The sequence below is a fragment of the Rhinolophus sinicus genome, chromosome 17 (genome assembly GCF_057876585.1).
Source record: "Rhinolophus sinicus isolate RSI-liver-muscle chromosome 17, RSI-T2T, whole genome shotgun sequence".
NCBI classification, from domain to species: domain Eukaryota; kingdom Metazoa; phylum Chordata; class Mammalia; order Chiroptera; family Rhinolophidae; genus Rhinolophus; species Rhinolophus sinicus.
This window is the reverse complement of record NC_142517.1, coordinates 62,493,984-62,518,143: the sequence shown is the minus strand read 5'-3', so window position 1 is coordinate 62,518,143 and position 24,160 is coordinate 62,493,984. Positions and strand designations below refer to the sequence as shown.

Genomic DNA, 24,160 nt, shown 5'->3' with positions numbered 1-24,160 from the left:
CTTCCCTATCAGCTGCCTTCTGGAGCTCATTGGCTGAGCCCAGACTGGCAAAAAAGTCAGCAAGTGGTTAGAGGAAGAGGTTTCCCCTCAAGGTTTGGAAGCCATGTAGATGGGACTCAGCAACTGATAATGTTCCTCTGGATTTCTAGGAATGGCAACATTTCTAACCTCTAAGGTTTACAAATATACTTCTGGTTTCCAGACAAAGCGGATTATTCCTTGCTTTACCTACTTACTTCTTGAGGTTACTGTGAGAATTCAATGAAGGAAACTAGTGAAGATACTTCTAAATGTTAGTGATTAGGGATCTGGTGGTGTTCAAGTAGGGGAAGTGAGGAGCAGAGCGTTAGATAACCATGAGATTCACCTTCTCATCTCTAAAAGTCTAGGTTTCCTGAGAAATAAGTTAGGTGAATTGTTCTCCCCTGATTTTTAAAAATAACATTAACTTTTGGTGATTACCAAGTATTACACATCCATTACCAAATACATGGAAAGTAAAATCACCAATAGTCCCACTAGTAAGAAAAAAATTATTATGCTTACAACATTTTAGTGTGCCTTGTCCAGATTTTTCTATGTATAAATGTATGTTATTTTTCATAGGTGGAATAGTATTATAAGGACGATTTTTTACAATTTGGATAGTATCACTTTTTTATAGCTTTCTTGTACAATACACAGGAAGAAAATATTCAATGTCATTACATATCATTCTACAGCATCATTTTAATTGGCTGTGAGATAATCTATTACGTGGATATCCCTTAATTTATTTAACTAACTCCATATTGTTGGACACATGTGTTGTTTCCATAGTTTTCCCATTATAAACAGTATTGTATTCATCAGCCTCCCTACATCTGTTGTAAAAGCGGCCTGTGTTTCACGGGGTAGGGGTGGGGGGGCACAGTGATTCCTTTGTAATAATCCCATGCCTGTATGTGGTTTGGGCTGGTTTGAGTGAAGTTGTAAGACAAGGTTGGACTTTATCTCAGTAATTGCCTCCAGTAGAAGTTTGGTTGGTGTTGATAATTAAGGTAATCTTCTTACTCACTTATGGTAAAAAGTATTAGATGAGTAATGCTTCTGGTCAACACCTTATTTAAGAATTCAGTGTACTAATTTTAAGATCCATTGAGAAAACAGATGAATGGTATTAGCACTCATTCATTTCATCCTGCTGTATTTTAAAAACAGAAAATTGGGGAGTGATTACCCAATTTCAATAAATTAACACCAAGCATATGACAGAGCAGTTCACACTGCCAAAGTAAGGGGTGTGCTGAGAAATTTCTAGGAAGAAAGTGTAAACTTCAGAGCACAGGATCAGATGCACTGATGTACTAGACTTGTCCAGGCTTTGACTTTTCAAGGTGAGAGTTTTGAGCTTCTCTTTCTTTCTATCTTATGGCCCTTAAAATTGGCTAAATGTGTAGAAGCAACCTTCAGCTTGAGAATAAGCTGTCCCCTAAATTTGCTTTTACACTGGAATGGTTAGCTTACAAATGAAACAAAGAAGAAGGGATGAAGAGAAAGAGAGTAAGAATGTTTCTTTCCTCAATAGGCAATCAGAGAAATTCAGGAGACTAGATAAGGGAGTTAAAGAGGAGGATGTATGTGTACACATGAGAGAAGTTGGAAGGGGGTGTAAGAAGCTATGTGTGTATATATGAGATGGTCAGATTGAGCTATGAGTGGTAAAAGGCAGAACAGCACAGCACACGTATGACCCCCAAGAATGTGATAAAGAATACTGGTAGGAAAAAGTTGTTTGGTCAGACAGTCACCTGTGCCAATGAGTTTGGTCAAAGAGAAGAGCCTTGATATCACTGGAGCAAAGAAAATATACCAAATAACTATGACATGTGGATATGATATATTTGTAAGTTTGGGTTCTATAACTTCAGCAATGTCTGAATTTGCTTTGCCAGTGACTACCTCTGGCATTGGCTATATGATAAACAGAATAATGCCCCCCACAAGGTGTCCATCTCTTACACCCCAGAATCTATAATATGTATCTTACATAGCAAAAGGGACTTTACATATGTGATTAAGGTACTGACCTTAAGATGATGACATTACCCTGGATTGTCCAGGTAGACCCAATCGAATCACATGAGTCAGAGAACTTTCCCCACCTTGGTTAGAAAGGTGAGATGGAAGAAGGAGAGATCCAAAGCTTGTGACAGGCTCAATCCACCATTGTGGGCTTTGAAGATGGAGGAGGGGGCCATCAGTCAAGAAATGTAAGCAGCCTCTTGAAGCTGAGAAAACTACACACATCCTTTATGAACATAGAAGCCACAATTCTTAACAAAATTAGCAACTAAATTCTAGCAATATATTAAAAGTATGATATGTCATGATAAAGTGGGGTTTATTCCAGGAATATGAAGTAGGTTCAACATATAAAAACCAAGCATTAGAATTCACCATATTGACAGACTAAAAAGAAAAACCATGTGATCATGTCAAAGGATACTGAAAAAGCACTTGGCAAAATTAATGCCCATTCATAATTTTAAAAAAGAAGGAAAAACTCTCATAATAGTAGGAATACAAAGGAACTTCCTCAACCTGATAAAAGACATCTACTAAACTTTTTCAGTTAGCATCATATTAATGATAAAAGACTAAGAGCCAACAAGGAAATGGGGATCTCAGTCCTACAACCGCAAGGAACTAAATTCTGCCAATAGACAGACATGGAAGCAGTCAGGATCTATCTACAGAAACACAAGCTTACTGATAACAAGTAGGAATTTCTCCAAAAATGGAGCTTCCTCCTAATCCAATATTAATCTTTTTCTCAGAGGAGATGGTTCTCAAACTAACTTGGTGTCAATAATCCTTTCCAGCATTTGTTCAGTAATTATAGTGGGGTTTTTTTGCCTCAACCATACATATTTACCCTGTTTAGGCTGTTAAATTAATAAAAGGGAAATGCCATGGTTACTCTAGCTGGTTTCTAATCTCTCTTCTCTCTTTTTGTTTTCTCAAATAAGGCAGATAGGGCATGAGAAACTGTAACCTTGAATTACTGTATTTTCCTAATCAGAAGCTACCCTGTCAGCTTACCCATTGGGGAGATAGACTAAAATAGCTCCTCCTGAAGTTTTACTTCCTCTTTTGGGTCTTGTGTGACTGAAATCTGTATGTAATACTGCCTTAGCAACCAACAGTTTTTACAACTTGCCTCCCTCCACCAAACCTGAAAGAGTCTCAGCTCTTTCAGGAATGACTTCTTAAAGGGCAAGTGTCTTTTCTCAAATAAATCATTTCCACCACCATTTAAATAGAAACCTTCACAGGGCTTAAAAACTGAAAGTTGGTGATATCATCACACCTGCCCTTCAAAATGATAAGTTTGTAATTGAATCCAAAAGTTTAGACCCAAAAAAATAAACAAACAAACAAACAAAAAAGTTTAGAACCTGTGTTTTTATTGTCTGCTTTTACTTTAACATAAAAGTTTTTTTGTTTGTTTGTTTTGTTTTTGTTTTTTATTGGTGATGATTTTGTCATGGCTATAAAAGGATGATTTAATTATTCTGTGTTGGTCTGCAGACATCTGAAATACTCTATTTAACTATAAGTACCATTATTTTTAAGAGGAAGATTGGCAAAAATAGAACCTGACCAGATTTATTATTTCTGGAAGCACAGTCAAATAAGAAATAGGTCAAGTAACCAAGGAAACTTAGCCAGAAAAATACCTTGGAGAGGACACAAGTACTGCCTTCATATATTTGAAGAGCTGCCATAGGGTACAAAGATCATATTTAACTGTGGCCCCAAAGGATGTCTCAATGGATGAAGTTTATAAGAAAGTGTAAGGAAATAAGAGACTTTTCTAATAATTAAAGCTCTTTTTAGTAGACAGAGACTTCTCCTTCCTCACATGAAGGATTAACTGCTACAGGAATTGCACTTCTGCCATAAACAATAGAAATCAGACAAACTACATAAAACAATTGTTTTCAGACATTGGACGATAGGCTGCAGAAAACCGTAGTCCCTGAGAGAAGAAAAATGATGAAGTGAGCCCTGTGATTGCCCCCAATTTACTGCCTAAAGCAGTATCCAGGCTGCTCTGAAGGTAGGGGGAGCCCTGATACCAAAACTAGAAAAAAAATTACAAGAAAAGAAAACTACACACATCCTTTATGAACATAGAAGCCACAATTCTTAACAAAATTAGCAACCAAAATCTAGCAATATATTAAAAGTATGATATGTCATGATAAAGTGGGGTTTATTCCAGGAATATGAAGTAGGTTCAACATATAAAAACCAAGCATTAGAATTCACCATATTGACAGACTAAAAAGAAAAATCATGTGATCATGTCAAAGGATACAGAAAAGGCATTTGGCAAAATTAATGCCCATTCATAATTTTAAAAAAGAAGGAAAAACTCTTATAATAGTAGGAATACAAAGGAACTTCCTCAACCTGACAAAAGACATCTACTGTGCTTTTTCAGTTAGCATCACATTAGTGATAAAAGACTTATTGCTTTCCCCCTAAGATCAGGAATAAAGCAAGGATGTCACTCTCACTATTTTTCTTAAATATTGTACTAGAGGTCCTAGCCAGTGCAATAAGTCTAGAAAAAGAAATAAAAGGCATACATATTGAAAAGGAAGACGCAAAACTCTCTTTTTTTGGAAATAATATGATCATGTTTATAGAAAAGCCTAAGAAATCTATTAAAAGCTATTAGAACTAATTAAGTGCAGCAAAGTAACAGCATACGAGGTTAATACACAAAATCAAAATGAATTGTATGTCTATATACTGACAACAAAAAATTAGATCCTGCAAAAAATTTAAATACCATTTACAGTATCATCAAATATTACTAAAAGCTTGGGAATACATTTTTAAAAACAAACATAAGAGTTGTATACTAAAGCTGCAAAACATTACTGCTTAACAGAAATTAAAGTGACCTGAATAAATGAAGTTATATTCCATGTTCATGGATCAGAAGACTAGATATTGAAATACCAGTTTTCCCTAGATTTATTTATGGATCAAAATCCTGGCAGGCTGTTCCATGAAAATTAAAAAGCTAATTCTAAAAGTTATGTGGAAATGTAAAAGACCTACAATTGCCAAAACAATTCTGAAAAATAAGAACAAAGATGGAGGACTTAAACTACCTAATTTCAAGATTTTCTATACAGTTATAGTAAGCAAGTGCAAGAGTAACAAAGGAGACAACAGTTTGGAATCTGAAAAGTAGATAGATGGATGAGTGATAAATAGCAAGGCGTGACAGCCAAATCTTATCTGTCAGTTGGAAAACCCAAGAAACAACACAGTTTATACCCCAGAATCATCAAAAGCAGCTGATAATCAATCAACTGAACAAAATGGAGAGTCAAAAAAATAAACTCATTGGGGTAACCGGATGGCTCAGTTGGTTAGAGCGTGGTGCTAATAACACCAAGGTTGCTGGTTTGACCCCGACATGGGCCACTGTGAGCTGCTTCCTCCTTAAAAAAATAAATAAATAAATAAATAAATAAATAAAATACTAAAAAATAAATAAATAAATAAATAAACTTACATGGTCAACTGATTTTGACAAATGTGCCAAGGTAATTCCAGGCAGAAAGGATAGTCTTTGCAGTAGATGGTTTTAAGACAGTCAGATAGACACACAAAAAAGTATGAACCTAGACACCCAAAAAATAACTTGAAGTGGATCGTATATCTAAATATAAGAGCTAAATTTAAAAGACTTTTGAAAAAAAAACATAGGAGAAAATCTCTGTAATCTTACCTTAGCCAAATCTTAGATAGGACACAGTAAGCACAAACCATATCATTAAAATATAAAATTGATAAACTGAAATTCATCAACATTAAAAATGTTTGCCTTGTGACTTTGTTAAGAAAATGAAAAGTCAAGCTGCAGTCTGGGAGAAAATGTTGCAAAAATGTGTATCTGATAAAGGACTTATATCCAGAATATATAATTATATATTACTACTCAGTAATAAGAAGACAATCCACTTAACAAAAGGCAGGGAGCAAACTTGAACAGATACTTAGAATAAGCAATATAAATGACCAATAAGCAGTTATACAGTCGCAACAGCACTAATTATTAGGGATATACAAATTAAAGCTATAATGAGATACCACTACACACTCACTAACATGGCTAAAATTAAAAGGACTAATAAATACCAAGTTCTGGAGAGGATGTGAAACAACTAAAATTCTCATGCACTGTTATACAACCTAGCAATCCTAGATATTGACCCATGAGAAATAAAAACCATATATCTACACAAAGGCACACACCCAAATGTCCATAGCAGCCTTCTTTATAATACTGAAAAGCTGGCATCCTGAATTTTTATCAATTGGTGAATGGATAATGAATGGTGGTATATTCATAAAATAAAATACTGCGAAGCTATAGAAAGGAATGGACGAGTGGTAAAAAGCCACAGTGTGGATGAATTTCAATAGCATTATGCTGAGTGAAAATGCCAGGGCACAAAAAGATTATGCATTATAATGATCCTACTTATATGAAATTCTAGAAAAAGCAAAACTATTGTGACATTAAGCAGATCAGTTGTTACCAAGGGATTGGCTGGAGCAAAGGAATTGATTGGAAAGGGGCAGGGAACTTTTGGGGCTTATATAAATGTTCTGTGTCTTGGTAGTTACATGACTGCATATATTTGTTAAACTCATCAAAATCTATATGGAAAATGATTGGATTTTATTATATATTATTTATATCTCAATAAAGCTGATTATTTTTTAAACACATATGCACGCACACACATGAACTACCAATGATGTTCAGGAAATGTTCAAAACCATCAGGAATGTTGTTGAGAAGATTCCAATGGTCCTGAAATTCCTCCATGGACACCCAGGTTAACAACTCCTGCTGTAAGGCTCTGAATGGGGCAATAGCACTGTCACAACAGTCAACCTAGAGGAATTTACACCCCAGGTTGCATCAGTAGCTAGCCCATACCACTAGCAACTCAGGCTTTGAGAAGTCTAGCCAGCTACTTGGGCCCATCCACATGACACTGTGTATGTAGTATTTGGTAGTGCCAGCTAGATAACCCATTGTGGTGTCAATATCTTCAAGATTTCCTTTTCCTCCTAAACCTTGCTTTCAGAAAAGAATTGGAAACTCTTTTCCGATCACTAAATGATTGCTAAAACCAAATGTGTTACCTGTCCCAGTAGCGTTTTTATTTTAGCAAAGAGTAGAGCTGTAAGTGAAAAACCTCTTTCCAACATTAGAAGTTTGGGCACAGTGAGCAAAGGAAGGCATTTGCTTTTTGGATGCAAGGTTCTCCTTCTCACTGCCTGAAATTGCGTCAAGTAACCATCTATTCCACATATAAGGTTGCAATGATTTTTCTCTGAGTCCTAAAACTGTGCAGCCTTTTCAAGCTTTCCTTCTTTTAGTATAAATGGGCAATACATTTTCTGAGGTTGTTTTGGTCTCTTTCAGAAGTCATCGAAACGGAGGGGGAAGAGAACTAACAGGCCAAGCAAAGGTGAGTCCTTACCCTACAATATTGTTGAAAGTGGTCTGCTTCCCAGAGGGTCTGTAACTTGATTAGGCTTAAGTCTGAGACATACTGAGACCTCAGCAAATGAACTGATGGAGAGGGAGAGAAAGTGAGACTAGATAGGACCTAGAGAAAAATGTCCTAGCTGTAAATGGATGGCAGGGTGTCCCATGCACAGTGCTCAAGGGGCATGACAAGTTCAGTCATAGTCAAGTAAAAAATCAATACCACAGTGGTCTGATGTGGTGCATCTTATTCAACATGGTAGCCCCAGTCCCTAGCACAGTTCCTACTAGTGGATATCCTACATATGTGGAATGAATAAATGAATAAGTGAGGAGTGATAACGTGTTCCCTCTAGCCTCTGTGTCTTTGCATCTGCTGTGTCCTCTGATTGAAATGTTCTTCTGCCACTTCTTTACCTCATTCTTCAAGTCTTGGCTCAAGGAGCACTTTTTAAAAATTTCTTCCCAAACTAGATTATGTTAGCCTAGTATAGTGTCATGTGAATCCCTGTCATTTTTCTTCATAATACCAAGTATGTTTACATATTTGTGTAAATAGCATATTAAACTCTATAAACTGAACTAAATTAAACTCTATAGAGGGCAGGGATCATATAGTTAAGCTCATCATTGGGCTGCCAGCACTCAGCACAGTGCCTGGAATGTAGTAAGTAAGTGCTCAATAAATATTTGTTGGAAGAATGAATGTGTGCATAAAGGAATGCACAAAGATTCCTGGTGATCAGTCCTTTTACAACATGATGTGATCAGATTGTTCGTACCTCCATTTTCCTCTGAGAAACTGGGCTTATCAAGAATATCAGGGTTCTGGCTGCATTGTCATGGGGTCAAACAACCCTCAGTGAAGAGCGTCGTCACAGAGACACAGTTAAGACCCCAGAGTGCCAAGCACTTATCTGGATACACTAGCCACTGTGAGTCTAGGGATCTTGGAAGGTGCGCCTGGAAGCTGAGGTCTGGCCTGCCCTGTCAGTCTCAGGTCAGAAATGGTGCAGAAATGCCTGCAGAGGGAAGGCAGCAGGGACTCAGCACACAGCAGGGGCAGGCCTAGAGAAAAATAGAGGGTAGTCATTAAAGGAAGCATGGATGACACTTCTCCACCTCTCTCTTCATAGTTTGCTTCCCCTTGTTGCTATGGCCCCTTATATTCTGCCCTGCCATCGAAATCTAGAAAAAGAAAGTGACTCTACTGTGAAATCTCACCCAATTCTCTTTTCTATTTTTTTTTTTTTTTTTTTTTTTTTTTTTTTAGAGTAGAAAACCATGTACCTGAAAGATCTGATGAAACTCAATGTGTTGATAACATTTCGAAGACAGTCTCAGGTGACAAAAGTGCTAAACATTTTTAACTAAAGACTAAAGTCCATTGGATTATATCCATTTTTGATGTTTTCAAGTTTTTGGCTGAACTTTTCATTGTGTCTCTAAACAAAATATTACTATTAATAATAGTGGGGACTCCAAGATGCCTCCCTAGAATGCCAGCTCTGCTCCGTCAGGAGTAGGTTTTAACTGCTTCTTTTAATTTCAGAATTTGTGGGCCAAGCCCACCTGACTGGCTCCGAGCTCAGGAATAATGTTTAGGACTAACACCTCCTGTTTCAGATTTGGCCTCTTTTCTTAATTTTATAAATTATGTTTTCTGTAGAACTCCCATTTCCAGGAACAGTGACTTTTATCCACCGTGAATTCTAAGATAGTGAGTGCCTCAGTCCATCTTGCACACCTGTGATTGACCACCTACCTCTTCAGTCTGAGTGGGAGCTACAAACTTTACGGCTTTATAGGGTTAATATTAACATTTTGAAATATATTTGACTATAATAATGTAAATACACATCACTATAATAATATAATTACTATGCCCTGAGACAAATCCATCTGCTAAGGACTCCTTGTCCTTCTGTGAGGGTCAGTCAGTAAGGATAGCAGTGGCCTAGTGTGCTGATGACAATGAACAGACGAGCTCAAAATTTGGGAGACTAGGAGAGACGGAGCTGGAACCAGCTCTAGACCCTGGAGCCATTTCTGTATGGGTTGTTGCTGATACTGAGGAAGACCTGTGTACCTAACACACTATTGATAAGCCTTAGCAGAGAGCACTGGATTGTGCATCGTGAGCCCTACTTCTCTTCTTTAAAAAAAAAACTGACGGAGACAATGACCTGGGACAACTGTGCAAGAACCAACGGAGAGATCACAATATTCAAAAGAGAAAACAAAGAAAGAAAGAAAGATCTTGACCAACAGAAATGTACGTGCATGTCCAGTCCGTCCAGTCCTTCAACACGCCTTGGGACAAGCAACAGATGGACAATCTGTCCAAATGGACATAAAACGGATAATAGTGTCCTGGGTGGTTGGTGAGGGGTTGTGATGATACCCAGGATGCTGTGACATCTTACCTGGCTGGAAGCAAAGCTTGGGAGAGCAAGCCATCATCTTGATAATGGGATGAACGGAAGGAGGCTTAGGACTCTTTCAATTAATGGCCGAGAGATAAAGAGCTGGAGTGAAATTAGGAAGACCAGGATGTAAATCATCCAGAGGCTGATTTAACCTGCAGGTGCTCTAAGGAGATATCGGCTGGCCCAGAACAATGTTAGTGAGTTTGCGTCTGAGGATTGTCTATGCCCATCATTCTCAATGACTGGAAAACTGGGTGCAGGAGAAGAATATACTAGCCCAGGGGAAATGAGTTAGGAGCCCCTCGCTTTAAGGCAGCATCACTGAGGGATGGAGCAGCCTTAGCCCAAACCTAAAGAGAACTTTGGGAGGCCAAGCTATAGTAATAATTCTGTAGGCCATAGAGGGCTATAGACAGCTGTGCTAGCCATGCTCGTCCTTGTAACATTACCAGTTGTGTGTTCTACCCATCCCCTGCCTTCTTTAGATTCTAAGCATCTTGTTAGTTCCTAACATATTTTGTACCAAGTAATTCTCAATAAATTGTCAAATTGATTTCAAAGTCTACATTTTCTGCTTTTACTTCAGCAGTACTACTCAACCTTGATAGCCTGATGTACGAGGTGTGTCTTCCTAATGTACGAGGTGTGATCAAACAACATGGTAAATGTTTAAATAAAAAAAATTATTACAGAAAAAGGCACATTGCCATAATCCCCCTCAAAATATTCCCTCTCACTTCAAATACACTTATCCCATCCTTCTTGCCACTTTCTGAAGCAGTTCTGGAAATCCTCTTTCATGAGTGTCTTTAGTTGTGCTGTCATGGCTGCCTCAATATCCTGAATTATTTTGATTTTGGAGAAGAGCCAGAAGTCACACAGTGCCAGTTCCAGTGAATAAGGTGGATGAGGACACATTGTAATGTTTTTATTTGACAGAAATTGCCATATACCACAAGTGATGTGTGACACGGAACGTTGTCATGATGGAGGATGATTTATGGCACACTTTACAACACACCTTCTCTCAACTGTAGCTCACACCTGACTGACTGCACCAAACAAGTTGAAACTTGTCACACATTGTTACCTGTTACTACAGTTCAACGTGCCATCTCCCATATTGAAGATCACTGCCTTTCTGTTGGATGGCACTTGGCAGCAGCATTCACATTATTTGCTAATCACAATGGAAAGACTCTGTGTCACACATCGCTTCTGGTACAGCAATTTCTGTTAAACTAAAACATTATGGTGTGTCCTCATCCACCTTATTCACCAGATCTGGCACCGTGTGACTTCTGGCTCTTCCCCAATGTCACAATGACCATGAAAAGTAAACGTTTTGAATCCATTCAGGACATCAAGGCAGCCACAACAGCACAACTAGAGACACTTACGAAAGACACTTCAGAAAATAACAAGAAAAATGGGATAAGTGTGTTTGAAGTGAGGGGGAGTATTCTGAGGGGGGTTAATGGCGAAGTATCTTTTACTGTAATAATATTTTTTAATTTAAACATCCACTGTATTTTGTGATCACACCTCAAACGTTCTTCCTCTTAACGTCTCTGTGGTAGCCACATTCGCCAGTCACCCTAACTAGAAGCCTCTGACTCATCTCAAACCCTCTCCTCTTCCCTTTCCCCTAACCATTGTATGAAAAAGGGTCTAATATAATTCTATGTTTATCTCAGTAGTGAGGCATAAAAGATCCAGTGAGAGCGATTGTTTCTGAGGACAACTGGGAAATGTGGAGTTAAGGAAGGCATAACTGCTTTTCAGTTTGTAACCTTTTATACTATGTAATTTTTAAATTACTTGCCTGTGCATACACTGAACAAAGACTAATGTGAAAGTATTCCTTGAAAATACCTTCATTATAGAATAAATTTATATAACTATAGTATATATTTGAATTGCTAAGAGAGTGGGTCTTAAAAGTTCTCATTATAAGAAAAAATAATTTGTAACTATGTGTGGTCATGGATGTCAACTAAACTTATTGTGGTAATCATTTCACAGTATATATATATACATATATATGTATATATATATGTATATCTCAAATCATTATGTTGTAAACCTAAAATTAATACATTATATGTTAATTATATCTCAATTAAAGATAAATAAATACTTGCACAGGAATTCTGGAAAAAAAGAAAGCTGTCCAGTCTCTGTGAGGGCAGGGATGTGTCCACCTCCTTCACCAATGGATCCCAGACACCTAAGATACTGCCTCAAAACTATTTGTTTAAAGATTGAGTGAAACATTAATATGTCCTCTGATAAAAACATCCCTCCTTTGTATATTAATTTCTCTAGACCTTCTGTGTTCCAAATCTGGGGAAAAGAAAGCCAAGGATGATTAAAAGAGGTCCTTAGGTTTAATAATAGTAGTATCATTATCGGTGTTTACCTACCTTGTACTGGGGACTCTTCTAAACCTTTAAATTCATTATCCCATTTAATCCTCATACTGACTGTGATGTTGGTATTGGGATACGCTGTCCATTTTGCTGATGAGGGAACCTAGGCACAAAGCAGTTTACCCAAGGTCGCTAACTTAGTAAGGGGCAGAGCTGGGGAAATTTTGTGAAGCGTCCCCCTCCACTCCTTTATTTCCCAGCCTCGTGCTTTCTGGCCATAGAAGAGACAGCGTTTGGGTTGGTTGCAGATTGAATTCCTGTACCACATCTCACACTGTACTACCTCAGCCCTCCAAGCCCTCCAGAGGACCCACGACGGAGTTTTCCAGAAGACATTCCATCATCTCATAAGGCCTGACACTGTGGATGATAACGCACATGATGTGACCGGGGAAAATGAGTTTTTGGTCAGAGGGAAAGTGAACTACAATTGCTGCCTCCAAATCCTGCCCCTCCGTCCCTGCCCCTTATTGTTCTTTTGCAAATCACCCTCCTTTCTTTGCCATTATGAAGCCAATTTCATCCATTCAGTGCCCTCACATTTATTAACACAGGCTAGAGAGCACAGCCATCTCTGACTACTGCCCTCCAACTCTCAACACCTACTGCCCACCTCCATCATATTGCCACATCTGGTCATCACCAGGCCAGGCAAGGATCCCTCTAACTTTAGCATCCACCCCTTCTTTCCTCATGCCAAGAACATGACAATCACCACCCAACTGACCCCAGTCTGCTGTTTCTTACCCCGCATTCTGTGTGAAACATAAAAAAGGAACAAGGCGGTATATAGTAAAAGGAAGATCTTCACATTCTTTGCTCCTAACCACACAGAGGCAACTCCAATCTCCAGCTTTTTATGCATCTTTCTGTAGACACACTATGCCTACATATAATAAGGGTGTGTGTGTATATTGTGTGTATACATATTCATATCTATTGTATCAGTTTTCAATTAATGCCAGCATGAATGGGGATCTTATAATAAAAGTGAGAGTCTATTGTCTTTCACCATGGCAACCTGTTCACTCCAGGAGGAAAAACACATACAAATACAGAATCCCGCACTGTTCTTAGACACAAATTTTCAAACCTGCCCCAATCTGAACAAGTTATACCATAGGCCTGGGGGATAATAGTTGCCCTAAGCTGGATCTCCTATTTCCTGCATTTCATAGTTTGTCTTTCTTGACTTACTCCCTCACTTTGGTTGTACATATGCACCAGTAGCTTTCTGAAAAAGGATATGTGAGAAGTAAATTTAACGAGATTTTGTATATTCGAAAATGTCTTTGTCCTACTCTTCTACTTAATCGATCATTTGGTTTGGTATAGAATTTTGGGTTAGAAGTTATTTCCATTGCCTCCAGCTTCTAGTTGCTCTTGAGATATCTGTGTTTTGACTCTTCATCTTTTTATATGAAAGCTTTTAGGACCTTCTCTTTATCTTCACTGTTCTTAAATTTTGTAATGAAGTCCTATTCATCCACTGTGATTAGCACTGAGGTGGCCTTTTCTATCTGGAAACTTACATCTTTCACTCAAGAGAAATTTCCCTGAATTGTTTCACTGATTATTTTTCCCCTCTGTTTCTCTAATCTTTCATTCTAGGATATTGGATTTCAACGTTGGATCTCCTAGGCTGATATTCCTGTTTTCTTATCTTTCTGTCCTCTTTTCCATCTTTTTGTCTTTCGTTCAAATTCTTAAAGATTTCCTCAACTTTATCTTCCAAAGTTTCTGTTGTGTTTTTGAATTTCAGCTGTCATATTTTCATTTCCAAGAGCTCCTTTTGTTCTCCAAATGCTTCTTTTTTCCAAGGAACCTGTTCTTAATGGTTGCAATGTCACCTCTTAGCTCTCTAAAGATATTAATGATAAGTTATTTGTTTAAATTTTATTTTTCCTGCGTTGTCTCTGTAGCCTCCAAGTTGTTTCTTCCTATTTGTTTGCTTTGTTCTATATCATCTATATTATCTATGTTGGAGGCTTCCTCAGAGGTCTGATGATCCTTGATTGTTCACAATTAACAGTGAAGAACTAAAAATTTGTTTGGAGGATCTGAGTCCATAAATGGACTTGCGAAATTTAGCTATACTGTAAAGGGGTCTGGGTGGGCCTATATTGGCAAACAATCTTTAGTTCTTTCCTCTTGGGCTGGTAGTTTTGCCTGTAAGGGAGAAGTCTAGCAATCAGCATTTTGGGAACCAAATGAGAATAGAGAAGGGTGTGTGTGTAGTAGTAGTGGGGTCTCTGTAGTCTTTATTCAGTATCCATAAATTTACTTAATCCATGTGTTTTCAGTATGGTGACTCCACCCCCAAACATGTGAGATGTCTCTCAATGTGAACACTCTCGGCTTCACCTCTTCCAGAGAACAAGACTTCAGACTTCTGCCCAGGAGAAGGAAGTTGACCAGCTGCGTGGCGTGAGAAAGGACAGCTCAGCTCTAACTGCTTCTCAAACAATCTTTATTCAGTCTCCTTTATTTTGGCCCTCATCTTTCACCCCAATCTTCACCCTCAATTGGTTACCAGTCCTTCCAGTTCCTGAGATTTTAGATGATTCTGGGGTGTATATTGTGTTGTTTCTTGGGTTTTCCAACTGACAGATAAGATTTGGCTGTTCTGCCTTGCTAAGTGATTTATTGCTCATCCATTTACCGTTCAGATCCCAAATTGTTGTCTCCTTTCCTATTCTTGTACTTGTTAAATTTGTCTCTTTAAATGGAAGTATTTAAATATTAAATATTAAAAATATTAAAAAATATTTTTTCTTTAGTTTTAGTGGAATTTCAGGAGGTAACGGAATTAGATGTGTATTAATCTACTATCTTACCTGGAACTTCACTACTCAAATTTTTCAAGAGCTCCACCATTGACTGCCTTTAGCCTAAAAATCCAAAGTCATCAACAGTGTGACTCAAAACGAACTCAATTCTTTTCAACCTTATTTTCCCCTCTTCTTTTATTGGCAAAACATCTACTAATCATTTCCAAAATATAGCTTATATTATCTGTTTTGTTTTTTAATTTATGCTATTCTGGAATATTTCTCCTTGTCTCCCTCTGCATATCACTCTCTTGTTCATCGTTAAAGACCAGCTCAAATACCTCTGTTGGTCCACGTATCTCACCACTACCCAGGCTACACACAATTGACACCATATCCTTGTGATCAAAGAACACCCTTTCCAGCAATCATTCATTCCTGTCCCAACACATTCTTTTCCCACCAAGCACCATGACCCTGTCCATGGGCCAATTTATAGAGCAGTTCCCGGTTTCCTCAGGGGACCTCCAAGCTACTGAGAAAGCACGTGTTCTTCTGTTGTGCACAGCCTTAGTCCTAAACCCCTTGGTCTGGGCAGTCATGCTCTACAGGCCAACTTCTCCCCCACAGGCTTAGCTTTCAACCACCCAATTGCCTCCTGCCCTTGCCACCATTTAGCCTTGACAACCAGCTTCTCCTCCCAGTTTGGAACTTTAGTTTCCCACTCTTAACTGTGACTTGGATGGACACTGAAAAAAAGCTGCCTCTGGCCACCAGGATAATCATCCCCCTCACCCGTCTCAGCCTTCAGAACCCATTAGTTTGGAGTTTTCATACCAGACCTGCTCTTCCCAGCCAACAGGAAACAGAATTCATAGAGTACGTGGTCCTACACAGTAGGTTGAGATATGCCCTGCATCTACCTCTCAATTTCAGTAGACATTCTTATTAACTAAAGTAAAAGCTCTTATTTTGTGAAATCAGGTAATTTTAGAGCTTAAAAGAAGCTAAACAGCCCTTGTCCCTCATGGGGGACTGATGGAGACTGGTTACCACAGGAATTAGGAAGCAGGGTCTGGAGAAATAGGAAACAGAAAGCAAAGACTTAACGAGGGTGGGGTGGTATCAAGCTAAAAGCAGAATAGAAAATGAAAAATGTTCGTTTATAGCAACATATCTGAAGCTTGCTACACTTTAAGTATCAGCATGTAGCAAAATGTTTCCAATTATGTAGGCAGTTATCTCTGTTCCTTATACATTTCTTAAGAAAATATTTTCCTGCAAACAAGTATTAAGGATGAAAGGCACAATAATGAAGGAAACAGGAAAGAGATCAGAACCAGTAGTTTTCACGTCTGAAGAGGAAGCACATAAGATTTCCCACTTTTCAAATTATTTCCTATTAATCTACACTTTCGATTGTGGTGATTAGTAAGTTTTTTGTGTTGTTTATTTGTTAGTGGACGAGGAAAGGGAAATACATCTCAATATTTGTAGGACTCTATAACTATACAGTCTAAATCAGAATCACAGAGGTGGAGGAACCATAGAGGCTGTGTCTTGGGTCAAGGCTGTCTACTAAGGATGTTTTCAGAGGAAACTGAATACCCTAGGCTTCCTCCTCCTGCCATCAATTATGTTGTTTCCTAGTCATATGTACACAAGAACAATGAAGTACTTTTTATAAACAAGTGGAACTTGACCAAGATTAGAGTGCTCCATACTTTCTACATGTTTTTATTATAAAACATATCCTCTCAAAATATATATGAACTTATGTCAGAAAGTAGCTCTCCATCCTGGCAGTGGTGCCACCTCAATACTACTCATATATGGCATGTGGCAAAGAGGCTTCTCTTCCCATAATCTGGTTGTGTGTCATTGTTTCTGAGACTAAAAGCTGTGAACTCATTGGTTTCCTAAATATATATAGTACTGAGTAAAAAGTCACTAAATTGTCCTAACGGTCTATTAGAAATGGAAGAAATGTAGAATGTAGAAAGCATCCCTTTTATGTTGCAAACGAGAGGAGAGAGAACGGGGATTCACCAAACATCAAAGAGAGCCATGACCAGAACTCAGGTTCCCGATCTTCAGACCAGGGTGCTTTCCACCTCACCGTGCCCCTCTCCTCTTCCTGTTAGCTGGGAGAGCTGGGAGGTGGGAGTCGACAGAGTATAATGCTGCAAGAGCATAGACTTTGGGTCTGAGAAACCTGACATGGCTATAGTTGGCATGTGACCTTGTGCAAATTTCTTAATACATGTCTGATTCTCAGTTTCCTTACGTGTAAAATAGGGTTAATATCTATATACCTAATGGGATCAAGGGCAGTCCAAAAGATATGGGGATTATACAGTTGAGAAGAAAAGAGGGTGGGAAGGGAATGGGAGGAGAGGAGAAGGGAGGGGAGGAGAGGAGCCTCAGCAAACATGTAATTGTTTCGTTTGTTACAGCAGGGTGGGGCTGGGAATGGGGAGGGAGCATCAGTAGTGGGAGAATGAGAACAGGAAGCCATCGTGGAGTAATAGGGTGGGCATGGATTCTTTCATATAACCCTCAGCCCAGAAGTCCTTCACACCCTGCTGAAAGCCAGAAAGGCTCCTACAACTCCTGCTACATCAGCTTCACTGGAAGAAGTCTCTCAACATCTCAACCCAGGGACTGGAATGATTCATGCAATCACCCTAGGCACATGAGACTTTTCCATCCTTTCTGTCTGAGGCCAAAATTATCTTTCTAAGACCTTCCTTATCTTCCTTTTCTCAAGATTATTTCCAGACATTCCATAATATATACTTCTCTGTCATGGTAGCAGAGAGCTCTGTCTTTACTAAATATAACAGGAAATTCTAAGCAGTCAGGCTGAGATAAAAAGTGGGTCTCTCATGAGCCAGGAGCTCCCAGCCAAGATTTTGAAAGATGTCTGTCTTAGAGGGCAGCCATGCAGAGGATGGTTTGTTGGTGGGAAAGGGTGTGCAAATTAGAGGCAGGGAAACTATCCAAGTATGGCTTTTCTAAGGAGCTGAACTAGGAGAAACCTGACATTTCCAGATTGGATGCTGGTGCCCAGGCTCATCAGAGCTGGGCCAAGTAGACTCTACTACAGAAACTGATCCAAATGACAGAGAAATGGGAATTTAAGGGAGTCGCTTTAGGAGACATGGATGGTAGGAGTTCTCTGCACTCAGAATGAGAGGAAAGAAATCCTAAAATATGATGTCGAAAAGACTAGATGATTCAGGCATAACTGGCAGACTGAAACTAGTATTATACATCACACTCTCTGATTTAGTCACCAAGGTGAAAAGATCTTTTTCTATATCTTAGACCCAGCATGGGGTTAGGGCAAAGGTTAATCTCAGATGGAGAGACCAGAGACACAGAGCTGGAAGCAGGGGCTCTTTGCTTCCAGATCACTGGCTACCAAATAATTAAAACTCTTTCTTAAATTCATATTTGCAACCAGAGCGTATAACTGAAGCTTAAAACATGCCAGGGTATGCTTGCCGTGCTGACTGGGGCACAAACTAGTTATATGCTGTTTCCACCAGTCCACCTGCCACTTTTTAACTGCACACATCAAGTATTTGCCCTCAGGAATCAGGCCTCACAACCTCTGTAAGAACAGTTGAGCTGTGTCCCCTTGATGGAAAAACATGAAGTCCATTCCATTAAAAAAAGAAACAGCCAACCCAAACAATCAAATCAATTGTTTCATATTTTTCTTTTTTTACCTATTTAGTAATTTTTCCTCTAGCTTTCAATTTATTTGTTGAACTCTCTTAGAATCTGAGTTTGAGACTCTCATTATCAACTAGAAAGAAAGAAAAGGAATGCTTTTTTTAATGTTAAAAATAAATCTGTTCCTGTGTCCAAACCAGCCATGCATAGTAACATGTGTGAATGTCCTCAGGGTTTAAATAGCCTTGGATGGAAAAAAAAAAAAAAAAAAAATACTGTAGCAAGACTTAAAGAAACAAGATGGCAGATTAATGAGAATTTTAAGAATTTTCATTCTCCCTGAGTAATTACTTATATCCGGAACTTACTAGAAATGATTTGCAGCAGGAAATATAGGTAAACCATGAAGAAGATCTTGCATCAGGGTGTTAAGCATTGGAAACAATTGTGAAATCTTCCCAAACCTACGTTAAGGAAGTGACACTGTACCATGGTCGCTGCCATCATCATCATGACCAATATTTATTGAGCATGTCATGTGCCAGGAACTGTGTTAAAGAGCTTACATGTATTATCTTGGGAAGAAGTAAAAAAAGGCTGTATCCTCTTGCAGAAGTTTAAGAACTCTTTTTTTTTTTTTTTTAATTTTATTGGGGAATATTTGGGGACAGTGTGTTTCTCCAGGGAGTTGTCCTTCAGTCTAGTTGTGGAGAGCGCAGCTCAGCTCCAAGTCCAGTCGTTGTTTTCAATCTTTAGTTGCAGGGGGCGCAGCCCACCATCCCACGTGGGAATTGAACCGGCAACCTTGTTGTTGAGAGCTCATGCTCTGACCAACTGAGCCATCCGGCCGTCCCTCTGGAAGCTCAGCGGCAGCTCATTATGTTCAATCTAGTTGTGGAGGGTGCAGCTCACTAGCCCACATGGGAATAGAACCGGCAACCCTGTTGTTCAGAGCTCGCCCTCTAACCAATTGAGCCATCCAGCCGCCCCAAGAACTCATTTTAAGAAGAGAAGAGAGAACCCAGAAAAAGCATAATGAAGTAAGGTAGTATGAGAATTTAGAGAAGATTTTTTTAAATTATGAAAGCAGCAGAAGTGTATTTTGTTGTATTGGGACAGGATGGGGAGGTGCAATGTGGACCTCAATTGTCCTGCACTAAGACTCTGGTATAAATGATCATGTGAAGAGAATGGTCGGGAAGAACTGGTGGTGCTCAGAAATAATTTATCCTAAAGAAAGAGAGACTTTAGGCATGGGTGTTTGATTCGGGAATCATGGAACTATTGTCAAAAGGAGTAAGTAGATTTTGAGGAAACCAGAAAATCTGTCGCTCAGCATATTGTCTGATTGATGTTTAACCCTAAGATGGAGCCAGTCCTAAGAAGGCAGATCCAAGGAATCGGTCATGGTGACGTCAGGCAGGCTCCTCTGGCCAGCCCTAAAACAAACGTACTCCCGGGCTCTTCAGTTACATAAGCCAATAAATTGTTCATTTTTCTCTTTCCCCGTCCTTCTCTCCTCCCACCCTTTTTTCCCCCTCAAGTTGGTTTTATTCCTTAAGTCAGACTTTCTGTTCTAGACAACAAAAATATTCCTCATTGGTACGTCATAGAACAGAAAAGCCTGGGCCCAGCTGAGTCCAAATGCACAATCAATGTTTTCAGACCACTCTCTTTCTCTCTGTAGCTTTATTTTTGGTTTAGATTTTCTTTGCATGTTGATCTCCTTTCCTATTACAGGCAGATTCCTTCCACACAGCTGGGAAAGATGGCCACAAGCAGCTCCAGCTTATGTTGTCCAGAGCATCTTCTCTGTACCTCCAGCAGAAATATCCTTGAGAGAATGCAGGTTGGGCTTGTTTGGGTCACAAATTCACCCCTAAAGCAATCACTACAGCCAGGAATTTTTGACTTTATTAAACAGTTGGCCCAAGTATTGTTCTCCCCTGCTCCCTCCCCCAAATTCTAGGGGAATGGAGTGAAACCAAACTTGTGGTTGGTGCCTCACCCAGGTCCCCTCTACCTTAGCCAATGCACCCATTCTCCAGATGATCTCAGTGTTGACTGATAATCCGCAGCTGCACTCTGTCTGAGATTTGCCCTTAGTCACATAGGAACCTCCTCTCCTAATTCTATCTTTATTTAAAATTTGATTTTGTGTATCATGACTTTTTGGATTACCTTTAACTTATTTAAAATATTGCATTAAAATAGATTACTGAGTTTTTTGGCAGCCCTCAAATTTTACCCTGTTCATTCACCCTAGTCCTGGCCCTGGCTAAGAAGCTTTCCTCCAGCCCTCTGTCACCCCTTCCAGGGACAGGTGTCAGCCAATAATTATCTGATATATGGGTACAAAAGGTTGGCCCCTTGCCTCCAAATAGGGCTAACTCTGTAGCATAATTTGGTTTCTAGACCTCTTCACCTCAGATCAGAGTCTCCAGCTAGACCACATCCTTGCTGGTTTTCTTCCTACCCTATTCCTGACTGCTTCACTCTTTTCCTGAGAGCATTCCTGGCAAGTCACTTGGATAAGATTCTGTTTTCAGCTCTGCTTCTACAGAACCCTACACAAGCCAGTTGTCACCAGGAAGGGTCCTAGGAAGTAAAACCTAAGGGTGAGATTTTATAGTTGGATTCCTCACCAGTTGGATGACAATGGGAGGTAGGTTTTTATACTGCCTGGATGTTGTGGGAGGTGATTACTAAGACTTACCTGTGGTGAGCTGTAATGGGATAGAGGTACAAGGGGATGAACTAACTGGTACAATGTCCTAGCATGAAAGTCACTTGGAAATGTCTTAAAAATTCCTACACTCAGACCCTACCTAAGACTAATTACATCACAATTGTTGGGGGTAGGACACAGATGCCCGTGTTTTTAGAAGCCGTTGTGCTGACAAAGTTTAGGAATGACTGTGTCAGGCCATTGAAAGGAAGGGAGCAATAGCCACTGTGGGAAGGAAGGACTGTGGGATCCAATCGTTCTTGGTAATCACTATGGATTCTTGGCAGAAAGAAAAATCACAGCTCTATTAACCAACAACTTTCAGCAGTGAACCAGCCAGATATCCCCCTGACTGCATTTGAAAAGATGCTCATTTCCTGCAGCCAGAGGAAGACACAGCTGAAGATTAGGCTGAGGATTTAATGAGAACTTTGAATCGCCTAAGCCCTCTGGGCCTGCAGAAGTGACCAGATTTACTCTTGTTGGAAGACAGAGCCCTTCTGCTGCTTAATGGCTATAAAGAGGTCACAAATGAGGCTGTGCTTTACAGGTAGGGTTGCTAGTAGATAAAGTGCAAGACGCACAGTCAAATTTGACTTTCAGATAAACAATGAATATTTTATAGTATCCTAATCCTGTATTTTATTTGCTAAAACTGGTAACTCTATTTTCAAGTCTCTCCTTGCCCTCTTCACAGTCTTCCCCCACCTCCCACTGGCTACTAGGTGCTTAGTTAAGGTCAAGTCCCAGCAAAACCTGACTGGGACAGTACCAGGCTTGCTCAGGAATGAGAGAAAATAGAGCTGCAGGACTTGGCTAGCACATACCAGCAGGAACTGGGGAAGTAGGCCTGTGAGTGACTCCTGGGGGTGCTGGATCAAGGGAGGTGGGCGGGGAAAAATCTAAATAAGGGATTTAACACCTGCCTGCAAAAGGGACCTGTGTGATACTTCTAATACACTACTGGGATGGTGCTTGAAGATTGGAACAAAACAGGCCCCGTAGTAAATGCAGTAGAAGGGCCAGATCTGCTATGGCAAACTGTGCAGTAAAGGCTCACAAGGCTTAGAGAAGTGGGAAGGCTGGAATGGGCATACATACACCTGGAAACCCTACCACTGTCTATGTTTCTCAGGAGGGCCTGGGAGATACTTCATTGGTCAAAGCGGTAAGAAATATGCTGGTGAGAGAGGGACTTTCATACATTGTTCAAGGTCCCGTAAAATCTGTTGTTTGTGGGCCAGGACGGACAGCAGAAGATGCTGTTACAGAAGTGGGCTTTACAGTATCAACAGGGATGACAAGATTCTGGAATAACCAGAGGCCAGGGGTAGCACTTAAACATTAGAGGTAATGGGCATAATTAATGTAATGGGAAATAAGCAGCCAGGGGCTGGCTAACCTACAGAGATACCTACGGGTGGCTCATAGAACGGGGCGAGGAGATGGGCTACCATCAGGGGTCCTCCTTAATATATATAATTAAAAAGGATCAAGAACACATGAAAAGGATACTGAGCTCACAAGCCCACTATTCGCCCCAGAGGTCGTCTTTATTCTACCTTTGTGAATCTCCCTTTTCTTGTTTGATTTATTGTTTTCCAACCTAAGTCAGCACCCTAAACAATATAGTTTAATTTGCCTCAGTTTTCAAAGATTTGTATTGTATGGTTTTTGTGTTTGTGACTAACTTCTTTCACTTAATAATGTGTTTGTGAGATTTCTACGTATTGTGTGTGTACCAATAGCATCTTCATTTTAATTTTTACATCTTTTTACTGAGGTATATAATTGACATACAACGTTGTATTAGTTTCAGAAATATTAGTTTCACAATCACTGTGTACACCATGATTTGATACACGTGATACATGTATGTATTGCAAAATGGTCACAACAATCAGTCTACTCAACATGCACCACCATCCTTCGTTACAGAATTGTTTTTGCTTGTGAGGAGAACTTTAAGATCTACTCCCTTAGCAACGTTCAAATTTGCAATACAGTATTATTAACTGTAGTCTAACTATAGTCACTGTGCTGTACGTTACATCCCCATGACTAATTTATTTATAACTGGAAGTTTGTACCTTTTAAGTCCCTTCACCCATTTGCACCCGCACCACACTCCTAGGCCCCCAGTCCTCTGGCAACCAGCAGCGTGTTCCCTGTATCTATGTATCTTTGTGCTTGGTTTTTGTGCTTGTTTGTTTTTGATTCCACATAAAACTGAGATCATGTGGTATTTGTCTTTGGGATAAGGCCCTCAAATTCCATCCATGTTAATGCAAATGGCAAGATTTCATTTTTTCTATGGCTGAATACATACACACACACATATATATATAAATATATATATATATCTCACAACTTCTTTATCCAATCATCTGTTGATGGACACTTAGGTTGCTTCCATGTCTTGGCTATTGTAAATAATCCTGCAATAAACACGAGGGTGCATGTATCTTTTCTAATTAGTGCTTTCATTTTCTTTGAGGTAAATATCCAGAAGTGGAATTGCTGGATCATATGTTAAT

At 39.4% G+C, this 24,160-nt stretch overlaps 1 protein-coding gene across 18 annotated transcripts in view; it reads left to right on the top strand.

Moving 5' to 3' along the window:
• CD86 (CD86 molecule) overlaps positions 1 to 24,160 on the top strand; it is an 80,561-nt gene that overhangs the window by 46,083 nt on the left and 10,318 nt on the right. For 4 of the 18 annotated variants that reach the window (XM_074331136.2, XM_074331108.2, XM_019714046.3 and 1 more), the window contains 2 exons: positions 7,514 to 7,559; positions 9,249 to 10,561. In XM_074331136.2, coding sequence (XP_074187237.1) covers positions 7,514 to 7,545 — 32 coding nt within the window. In that variant the 3' untranslated portion in view covers positions 7,546 to 7,559; positions 9,249 to 10,561. Of the gene's footprint in view, positions 1 to 7,513; positions 7,560 to 8,852; positions 10,562 to 14,743; positions 15,209 to 24,160 lie in introns of those variants that run through there. The other 14 variants (XR_012495970.2, XR_012495960.2, XM_019714047.3 and 11 more) reach the window with 5 other exon arrangements.